The sequence below is a fragment of the Phalacrocorax carbo genome, chromosome 27 (genome assembly GCF_963921805.1).
Source record: "Phalacrocorax carbo chromosome 27, bPhaCar2.1, whole genome shotgun sequence".
In the NCBI taxonomy this organism is placed as follows: Eukaryota; Metazoa; Chordata; class Aves; order Suliformes; family Phalacrocoracidae; genus Phalacrocorax; species Phalacrocorax carbo.
This window is the reverse complement of record NC_087539.1, coordinates 2708820-2718933: the sequence shown is the minus strand read 5'-3', so window position 1 is coordinate 2718933 and position 10114 is coordinate 2708820. Positions and strand designations below refer to the sequence as shown.

The 10114-nt window shown below is 47.9% G+C and overlaps 1 protein-coding gene across 1 annotated transcript; it reads right to left on the bottom strand.

Moving 5' to 3' along the window:
• Positions 1–4270: 4270 nt before the first annotated feature.
• LOC104046231 (keratin, type II cytoskeletal 4) lies at positions 4271–9739 on the bottom strand. Its single transcript, XM_064474397.1, has 9 exons — positions 9281–9739; positions 8226–8440; positions 7851–7911; positions 7097–7192; positions 6329–6493; positions 6117–6242; positions 5617–5837; positions 5277–5305; positions 4271–4749 (listed from the first exon to the last, which is right to left on the bottom strand). The coding sequence occupies exons 1-9, from the start codon at positions 9737–9739 to the stop codon at positions 4271–4273; spliced, it is 1851 nt and encodes a 616-aa protein (XP_064330467.1).
• Between the last annotated feature and the right edge of the window lie 375 nt (positions 9740–10114).

The window sequence follows — 10114 nt, the reverse complement described above, 5'->3', positions numbered from 1 at the left end:
GCCCGTCTAGTGGCAGACTTTGAAAGTATCCCTTATGTTGGGATGAGTTAAATGCCTTTGAGCCTGCATGCTTTTGTTTGGCTAGTAGTAATTGGTGTCTGGTTTTGACATGAAAAAACATTATAGTAACTATCACACACGCACAGAGAGAGAATAATGAGCGAGCTAAAAAGCTCATGACAGTCTTGACTCAGAGAACATTTCCCTGTTTAAGGTATTCCACTCAGGTTAATTACCAGTTCAAATATTTACTGCAAAGTGTGTGCTTTCAGCTGATTGCTGCGGTTGTGCCATCTCTCCTGCCTCCTACTGCAGGGACACGCTCTGGGGATGACCGTCTTGGAGGTGACTTTCTCTCTGTTCCTGTAGGAGTCCCACCTCTTCCTCCTCTTCCTGCGTTCTTGTCTTGGTTGTATTTAGTGCAGAGAGATGCTTTAGGAGAAGGTGAGTCACCCTTTCTAGTCTATAAATTAAGTTCAGGGTGAGTGGGTCAGTGTGATAAGGCTGCCTTTCTTGAAGATGAATCTGTGGCAGAAGCGTTCCACCCTGAACAGGACGGCTGAAATGGAAAATGCTGGTAATAGAGGGTGGTGACATATTTGCAGGAGGTTTCCCGAAGCAGGAGTAGGGTCACCTGTCTTCATACTGCTCTTCTTGCAACACACCCAAGACATGCTTGGTTTTTGGAGTAGGCACCCTCCGAGTTGCCCATCTCTCCCCATGGATGATGGGGGAGGCCCTGACCATGCAATTAGTCTAGATGCCTTTGCTTCTTCCCAATTTCTTCTTCATCTCCTTGACCATGGTAGGCTTTGGCTTGGAGTGCCTGTATTGGTTGGCCAAAACACCAAAACATTTCATAGAATAAAATTACTGGAATGGCATTTTTAAATTATTAATATTTTTTACTAAAAGAACTGATTGGAAACATTTCTTAATTATCAAAAGGTTTTCTCTCATGATTTTTAACTGACAGAAAATCCAGTTCCCCAACTTCAAACAACAGTTTAAGATAATTGCTATTAGAAAGAAGAGCAAAAGAAAAAAAAAAAAAAAGGCAAAACAATCCTCAAGATTAAAAAAAACAAAAAACAAACTGGGAAAGAAAAATAGCAATCCCTTACCAGGAAATATTCCTGAGCTTGTAACACAAGCTTTAATGAATAGTTTGAAAACCATTTGAGAGGAACCTTTTCCTTTTGCTACTGTGACAAAATCTTAAGAGCTTGCCCATTCAACTGTAGCCATAGAGAAAACGTAAATGCAGCCTTCATTTTCCTCTTTGGTTGGCTAAAATTATAGCTACGAATATTTGGGTGTTGGCTCAAACATGAGGAGGAAAGGAGCTGCCCTTGTTTTGGAAGAGGTGGTATCATCTTCCTTTCTTCTCTCCATTATTCAGTCCACTAAAAGATAATTATTCTCCCAGTGAAATTAGGCAGCCGCCTGCTGCTTCCTCGGTTGGGATGGGAGAAGTCACCTTTGCTAATGTTAGGAAGTTATTTTAGACTCCTGTCTGCAGTTCACCCCCGAAGCAAGAGATTGAGGCACTGCAGCCGGGAGCCCAGGCTTGAGTCTCCTCTTGTCTGGGGACACCTTGGTGTCCCGGCTTTAATGGTCAGGAGGGGAAAGCTCTGGAAAACCTAGGCCTTGCTGGGCTTTCACCCCTTCGAGGCTGGGAACGTCATGCAAAGCCGGTTCCTGTTTTGCCAGGCCACGTAGGGAAAGCAAGGAAGGGCAAGACCAACTGGTCGAGTCAACCAGCAGCAGCTGGTGAGGACTAACCCCAGGTCCCAAAGCTGTGCCTTCCTCCACCTCCTCTTTCTCAAGCAACTGTCTTTTTTAGCAAGACCAAAACCCAACGAAAATGACCTCTGAAGCAAAGCCAAGCTGAGTTGTTCTGGCCATGGATTGCGAAGGGGTGGCCATGCCTCCTCATAGCCACAAGGAAGACCCAAACTTGGAGCTGCAGTGGTTCCTGGACGGCCATCCTGTGCACGCCGCCTGGCTGTGGCCCAGAGTGACGTCCTGAAACCACACAGGGAATTGGTGACGTTCAGGCAATTAACTGGAGCTGCCTAATGGCTCAGCAGGGACTCTAGGCATTGGGCTTGCCTTCTTTCCAGATGACATTTGCAAGTGGTGAGTGCATTAAGCTCAGATGCTAAATTACCCACCTACATGGGCTCCATCTCATCTAATCGTAGCCACGTAAAAGTTAGATAAACTGCTGAACTGGGTTTCCTCGTTTAAGAGAGGGGCTCTGCTGGAGGACTGCGTACCTCACGTAACCGGAGTCTGACACGCAGATGGTCAAAGATAGATGAGGCAGTTTCTACTCTTTGCATAGAAATGACATCTCATGCCTTTCCCCAAAGGTGCTTATCTTCTTCCTTGCGCCGGTCTTTAATATTCACTTTTTTAGGTTGCAATTAGAATTTTGCCCTGTGAGAGCGGGGAGATTAGTGGTGCTGCGTGACCTGTAATTCTTCATGTGCTGGAGACAGGGAGAAATTCGCTGTGATAATAGCGTCTGCAAACCCAGCGGATGACAGGCAGGGTGTATGCGTCTGAGTACATGCAGGCGTCTCGCGCGGCGGTGTCTCCATTTGCGCCAGTACCCCTGCCCCGGGCTGCCTGCCGAGCCAAAGGATCTAATTGATGCAGTCGGTAGAGTCTAGAGCTTGATGCATTTCATGCTAAATTAGGCGCCTGTGTTTGGTCAGATGAATCACCCCATGGAAATGTTGGTTTTCTCCCATGAAATGAGCCCTCAGCAACCAGCTCACACGGTCAGCTCTACGTGGGAGTCTTCAAACTAAGACCAAGTCGATCCCACCTTGTTACGGTCAACAGCTTTCATAACTTATCCCTTTGCCTTTTAAGTCATACAAGGGTAAATGTCACACTTTGTCAGCCCTAATGCCACTGAAGAAAAGGTTTTTACATCTGAAATACGTACGAGACTGGCACGACACGGCCCTGATCACGAGCCCGTTGAGCCCAGAGGTTGGCATCTGTCTTCATTCAACTGCTGCGACGTGGAAGGCTCAGACAAACGGGTTGTTCTGAGGCTGCAGCAATGAATGGAGCTACAGGCTGGCAAACTTGTCGTGGGGGACATCTCACAGTGCTCAGAGCATTCTGGGGCTTTCTGGCAGTCTTTGACATCAGTTGGGCTATAAAAGATCTTACAGGCTGTGTGATATAAGGAGCTAAATAAAACAGAATAAATACCACTGGACCCTCCCTGCATCTGAGTTCCACCATGCTCCGAACTGCCCAAAGAGAATCAAAAGATCTGTTTGGTGCTTTCTTCCCCCCATAGCCCATGAAAGAGCACTTCTTCACCCATTTTCTAATTTCTTTAAATACCATCTATGGAAAAATTCAGAGACAAACCATTTACTTTTAATGCAGTTTATTGAAGGCGCGGTGAAAAGCTGGGAAGTTTGAGCAGTCAACGCAAGAAGCTCTGTTTATGTGAGTACAAGATGTCAGCTCAGAAGATTTATGCAGCAATAACTTCCCTTGGCATTTCGGGGGTGGGGATGGGGGGGTGAGCTCTTCTAAAAATCAGCACGCTTTGAACTAGCCACCCCTAACATGCAGAAGCAAACGAAAGTACTACGTATTCATCTGTAAGCAAATTCCACAAAAAGCCTATGGCTGCAGTGTAACTAGCAGGTGCTTTGAAAGCTGAGATTGCCTTGCTTAAAATTTAAGTTCAAATTTGCAGCTCAGGGTTTCTTCTTTGACTAAAAAGAAAAAAAAAAAAAGAAATAAAAAAATAAACCCAAACAAACAAACAAAAAAAACCAAACGGGGAGCGTGCTCTTTGCTGTGCCTCCTGGGGAAGTTAAATCATCACTCTCTTTTCTGAAATGCTTTGGGAGGAGCTGGAATAAAAAGAGGTGTCTTGCAAGGAAGAACTTTGTTGATGAATCTGCTCATTATGGGAAAAGCCAGAGAGACAGGGCAGTGCAAGAAGCAAACCCTTAAAGCTGTGATAATCTAGGCAGTATAAACTCAGAAATAATACTGTGTTGAGCACCTGCTGGAGAAGCTTGCTAGATGTGTCTTTTGGGTTGGGGACTCTGAAAACATAACTTGGTGGGGTATATATCTGATGCTAATAGGTGTGGGAGCGGGCTTGGTGACAAGCGTTGCTACTAGTGGGCAGAGAAACTATCCCGCATCATCTCAGTTGTAGGCGCTGCGCGTCTAAGTGTTGCCCTCCGGCGCTGGTGGCCGTGCCGCCTCCCCAGCCCTACGGCACAACGCACGGGTCCCTGACAACCCCGTAGTTCCCCACCACGCCGTTGTTGCACGCCACAACTTCGGGGCTGTTGGCAACGACGACGGGAGAGCCCCCCAGCTGCCTGATGACGCAGCCTTGGTTTCCGAAGCTGACCACCCCACCGGCCTGGCAAGCCCCGATCCTGGCATTCAGGCCCGCGTTTCCCGTGCTGATGACGGTGCGAGCTGGGTACCCCCCGCTCCGGGAGCTGAATCCCCCATTTTTGCAGTTGACCGCTCCGGCTTGGCAATACACCTCTGGGACACACTGCTTGGCCACCGAGCTAATGACTCTCTTGGGGTGAATCCCAGCGCTCCGGGAGCTGAATCCTCCATTCTGGGAGCTGTGTCGTCCGGACCGTCTCCCCAGGGAGCCGTAGCCACACGCAGCCGCGTTTGCAGCCAGCATCCCGCAGTCATCGGGGATATTGTAGCCACTGCTGACCACAGCTGCAAGACAGCCCACAGGATTAATTATTTAGAGAGGAAAACTGGAAGAGTCTCACGAGGCAAGTTGTTTCATGAGTGACAGAACCAACCAAACCTGATTTCCTCTAGATTTGCCCAATGTACCTGAGCCCCTGTTCCTTCCAGCTCCTCCCCCATGTCCCAACACATCCCCTCACAGATCCTCCCAGTTCCCACGTTGCTCGTCTGGCTGGTGGCGTGTTCTTTCCCAGGTTCAATGCTCATTGATGCATTGCCCAGAGGGTTCGCCAGGACAGCTCACTGCGGCCTCCAGGAGTAGAACGGAGTCATGAATTTGCCCTTCCACCCTCCATCCAAAAGCTGATATTTTAAAAAAAAATTCAGAGGTATTTGAGATTTCTGGGTCTAAACCTTCAACATCAGCCTGGGCTGAAACGGAAAAGGGAGGCGGAGGCAGAGGGAGCTAGGGCAGGCAGATGATGCTGCTCCATAAACTTCCTTTCCTAGAATGAGAGACCCTCATGGCTGAAAATCTTTGGGTTACTTACACACGCTCACCGGGTTCCCCACACATATCCTGTTAGGGGAGAGAAGAGAAATGCACGTTATCCTGTTAACCAGTTGCACGCACATCTAGCAACCTGACGTTACTCATAACTTCCAGCCATACATCCAGCCCACTTAATCCCTTGTTGTAACATGTCTGACTATCCCTAGGACAGGAACTGTTTTTGCTGGTACAGGGTGGCCTGTACGGCCTCCAGCCATCTCTCCAGCCCCAGTTTCTCTGATCTGGGAGGATCCTGGACTTGCAAAATTCACGTGGGAGCTGGAATTGTTCTGGACTCTGACATAGAGGAGAAAAGGAACAAGGTCTCTGTCACCCACCTGCTCTCTTCACCCTCCAGTAGAGTCTTGTATGTTGCAATCTCAATATCCAGGGCCAGCTTGACGTTCAGCAGCTCCTGGTAATCCCGCAGCATGCAAGCCAGCTCATCCTTGGCCTTCTGGAGGGCGTTCTGCAGCTCAACATGCTTCTCCCGGGCATCTTTCAGGGCACAGTCCCCACGCTGCTCAACATCACAAATGGAGGTTTGCAGGCAGGAGACCTGTCAGAGGGGAGGATAACAGTGCAGGTGTGTTCAAGGCCTTTGTTGCCTAATTCCTGGACATTCTGGTTTTGGATTAATCCATTCTTCCAATTGCAAACAGAATAGAAACCCACCAGCATCCCTTTTCTCTACCCACTTTTTGACTATACACTTTCCAGCTACAGCCTAGAGCAGGCCTTAAGTCCACTGAAGGCCAGTGCATCATCTTCCCCCATATCTGAGCTGTCCTTCAAGACATTGCCCGTTCCGGAGACATCGCCTCTGGGCCTTTCCTACCTGCTTCTTCACATTCTCCAGTTCACACTGCAGCTTCTGTATCATCCGGGTTAGCTCTGAAATCTCACACTTGTTGCTTTGCAGATCATCGCAGTACTTGCCTCTCTTATCCTGAAGCTCCTGAAACTGGAACCAAGAAACAAGGCAATCATCATTTTTAACCTGCAGCCTGTTAAGTTGCCAGGCAGACACCCAGGTTGCTCCTTACTCACCCTGGTTTGATAGAAAGCATCAACTTCTTCTTTGCTTTTCTGAGCTATTTCTTGGTACCAGCATTCAACGTTCTTGATGATGCTTTCCATGTCCAGGTCTCGGTTGTTGTCCATTTTCACGATGACCGAAGTGTCGCACAGCTGGCGATCTACCTGAGCTCGTTCCTACAGGTTGGGGAATGGCTTAGTCAGCTGTTAGCAATCCTCAGACTTTGTAGTGAAGGAAGAGCTGGGACAAAGAGCCACACTGCTCAGCTGATGGCTATAACAAGTCAAGAAATGTCCCTCGGGTTGGCTCAGCAGAAAATCCTCCCTGCTGGATGAGTTGCCACATGTCAGCTGGTGACCTACATGCTGACCTGCAGCAATTCTGCCCACATCAAGGGCAAGGAATTTGAGTGACTTAACCCTTGGTATCCTGTCATCTTCAGCTGCTTTACTGATGTTAATGACAGGATTAAGCTGGGAGGTTCTTTAGCTCTAATCAGACAACTGCGATCCGGAGTGACTAGACAGACGCATCTCTTTTCTCAGGGGTAGAGTTAAGACACAGCCAATTTATACCTGCAGCTGCATTAAGAAAAGGGGAACCACCCTATTTCCAGCACAATCGTGTTAATATTACATCGACCCTGTATGGCCATGCTTTCAAGTTTTCAGGACTTGGGATGAGATGGGTCCAAGAGGGGTTTCAAACAGTAGAAATTTGGAGCGCCTGAAGGATGAGGCAGCACTGCCAGACTCCTGGGATGGACCAGAGAAACTCACCTCCTCAAACACACATTTCAACAGCTCTAACTGCCTTCTTAACAGATCGACCTTCACCTCCAACTCTTCCTTGTTCAAAAAGATACAGTCTGCATCCTGAAAAAGAGGAGACACATTCCAGCCCAATCTTGCTGAAAACATTGGAGAAACACAGAGAAGACAGAGGCAGCGCCAAAAAAACAGAAACGTGTTTCTACAAGATTTCAAGAGCAGAAAGGTGTGAGAGGGTGAGTCAAGATGCCCTGGTGTATCCTAAAGGAAAACCAAACCATTCCAATGTGACTTACAGGGATTAGTTTATTTATACTTAGGACCTAGCTACAAACTCAGAATTGACTAATGGGTATTTAAATATAACTTTTTAAAATATTGTTCAAATGATTTCTACTCATCTGTTGTCCGAGTATAAAGGACGTGACGAGGCTGTCAGCGTATGAGACGCCGGGTGTTCCGGTGTGACACCTCCCACTCTGTCCCCCTTCCACAAATACACCCTCCCATCACGCTTCCAGAATGTGCTCGGGGTAACAGAAGTGTTGCCGTAGCGCTGATGATAGAAGCTTTGGGGATAGATTTTTACTTTCTACTTGCAGTTGCCTCTTTTTCTGACCCCGCGTCTCTTTACAGGCCTCCCTCCTTCAGATCAATATAACACTTTTGCCAGGCATTTGCTAATAAAGCACTATTTCAGCCAAGCTTTACACCAAATAAACCCATTAGAGGTATAATGATTCATGTATTTGGAGCTTCTCACCTTTTTGAGTGCCACAAACTCGTTCTCTACGGTGGTGCGCCTGTTGATTTCCTCTTCATATCTGTTGGAAAAGGAGAAGAAAAGGCCTGAGCCAAGCAATTCTATCAGATGTTAACGATCAGGTATAAATAACAACCTCCCCTTGCTCTGAGTCTGCCATCAGGCACTCCAGGATCAGGGTACGGAGACCGAGCATTACACCAGCCCAAGATCAGAAGCTTCTTCATGAACGACATTAACAATGCAAAGACTTAGTGAGACAGAGGAATGTGACGTCCCCAAAGGGGATGTGCCACATGTCTGGGAGACGTTGCCTGAGATGAACCAGAGGAGAATTGAAGTGCCAACAGCTAGAGGAGCCCAGAAGGTCCTTACTTGCACTTGAACTCCTCCACCAGCTGGCTCGTGGCACACTCTTCGCTGCCCAGTTTTTGCTTTTCACATAGCAAGCAGTCCAGGCGCTTCCGCAGGTCGCAGATGTAATTCTCAAAGTACAGTTCAAGGTTTTTCCCTTTCTTTGGTAGGACGTATTGCTGCAGGAGGCCCCACTTGGTCTCCAGCACTTTGTTCTGCTGCTCCAGGAATCGGACCTGCAGGCCAAAAAATAGCAATTCTTCAAATAAAGAGATGAATGCAATAACTCAACACCTGGGTCAACTGTCCGCTCTCACAGTGAAACTGCAGGGGTAAGAACAGGATTTTGGGGAAGTGAGAGGTGATATGCCGTGAGGATCATAAAATCATCTGCCCTTATTTAGAGATCTGAAAGTCACATGTCTAAATTTTTAGAAATCTAAAAAGTCACATCTCTAAATCTGCCTTTCTCGCCAATGAATAGAAATAAAGCCCCTCTGGATGATCCCTGTGATGTATTTTAGGATGAGTTTGAGTCCCCAGAGGGTGGAACCTGTTTGCCTCTGTTTTTTTCTACAAAGACATCCTAAGGTGACAGCTCAGACTTAGAAATCTAACATTTGGTGCCCGAATCAAGATTAACTTCCTTTGCCTTCAGGGACGTTTTTGGAATGGTCACTATATTTAAAGACAAAGGGGGGGAAAGGGTCTGATACGGGACGGAAAGATGAGCCTGCCAGGGCTGTAACTTCCAGCTGAGCTAGAACAAGGCTGCAACGAGAAATCCAGCCTTGAACTGCGGCCATCCACGGAGGAGACACCTGCAAGAAAGCCCAGTGCTACCACGGCCACAATACAAACACCATCAAATACCAGGACCAGTACGTGGCTGAAACGAGTCCTTCCCCAGTGCCGAAGATCTCACTCTGAACCGAGATGGCTCTGTGGGAATCCGGACCCTTGCACGGACCCAGCTCAGTGATTCGTGGCAGGAGCTCGTCCGGGGTTTTTGGAAGAGGTTGGCTGTGTTTTATTTTCCTCAGAGAAGTGCAAGTGGGGAGCAGGTTTGCACTCACCTTGTCGATGAAGCAGGCAAATTGGGTGTTGAGGGTCTTGATCTGTTCCTTCTCCTGACAGCGTATTTCATGTTCCAGCGGGTCGACCCCAACACAGAGGGGCTTCAGGAGGCGTTCGTCGATGCAGATGCCTTGGATGCCATCAGCCTTGCGATCGGGGTAACCTCTCACAATACTAAATCCCCTGGGGCCGCAAAGGCCAACCCTTCCTCCAACATTACCGTAGCCTATGCCGCCGAAGCCGAACTCTCCAAAACATCCAGCACCGCAGACCCCGTTCACGTAGGAAATCCTCCTGTTTCCACCCAGGTTGCAGACGCTCCTGCTGCTATAGGCACCAGCGCCGCATCGGACGGGCTGGCAGGCAGAGGCGGCGTAGCTCCGACCACAGACCTCCGAAGCTGAACTGAAGCCTCTTCGTCCCAGGACGGATCTCACTGTAGGCGCCTGTCTGCTCATCGTGGCTTATTTGAAGGTGGAATATGAACGTTTAGGGGGAAGTTCTTCTGCAGGAGAGGAACAGAGATCCCGCTGAAGTGACACAGTGATGCTACCCCTTATATACATTTGGGAAGCTGGCCTTGATAGGATCAGGACCTTAATTTAAAGCGCTTAAGGGTTTGGTTTGCCTGGCAGCAATAAATGCTCCTCAAAATGCAAAACAGCCCAGCAAATACTAACTACTGAGGAAATAAAAAGGAATCTAAAAGTGCTCTGTTTGCAAGTTGGCTTAGAATATATTACGGTTTGAAGTGTTCCCCTAACTTACGCTAATTATAGTTTAGCAAACATTTTTGAAGAAACTCTTTGTGATTTGTTTGCAGTGTGTCGTTT

Coding starts and splice junctions, on each gene's coding strand:
- LOC104046231 (XM_064474397.1), bottom strand. CDS start 9,739: ATGAGCAGACAGGCGCCTACAGTGAGATCCGTCCTGGGACGAAGAGGC. Junction 8,441..9,280: donor TTGCCTGCTTCATCGACAAG/GTGAGTGCAAAC, acceptor TTTGGCCTGCAG/GTCCGATTCCTGGAGCAGCA. Junction 5,838..6,116: donor TGGAGAATGTGAAGAAGCAG/GTAGGAAAGGCC, acceptor CCCCTCTGACAG/GTCTCCTGCCTGCAAACCTC.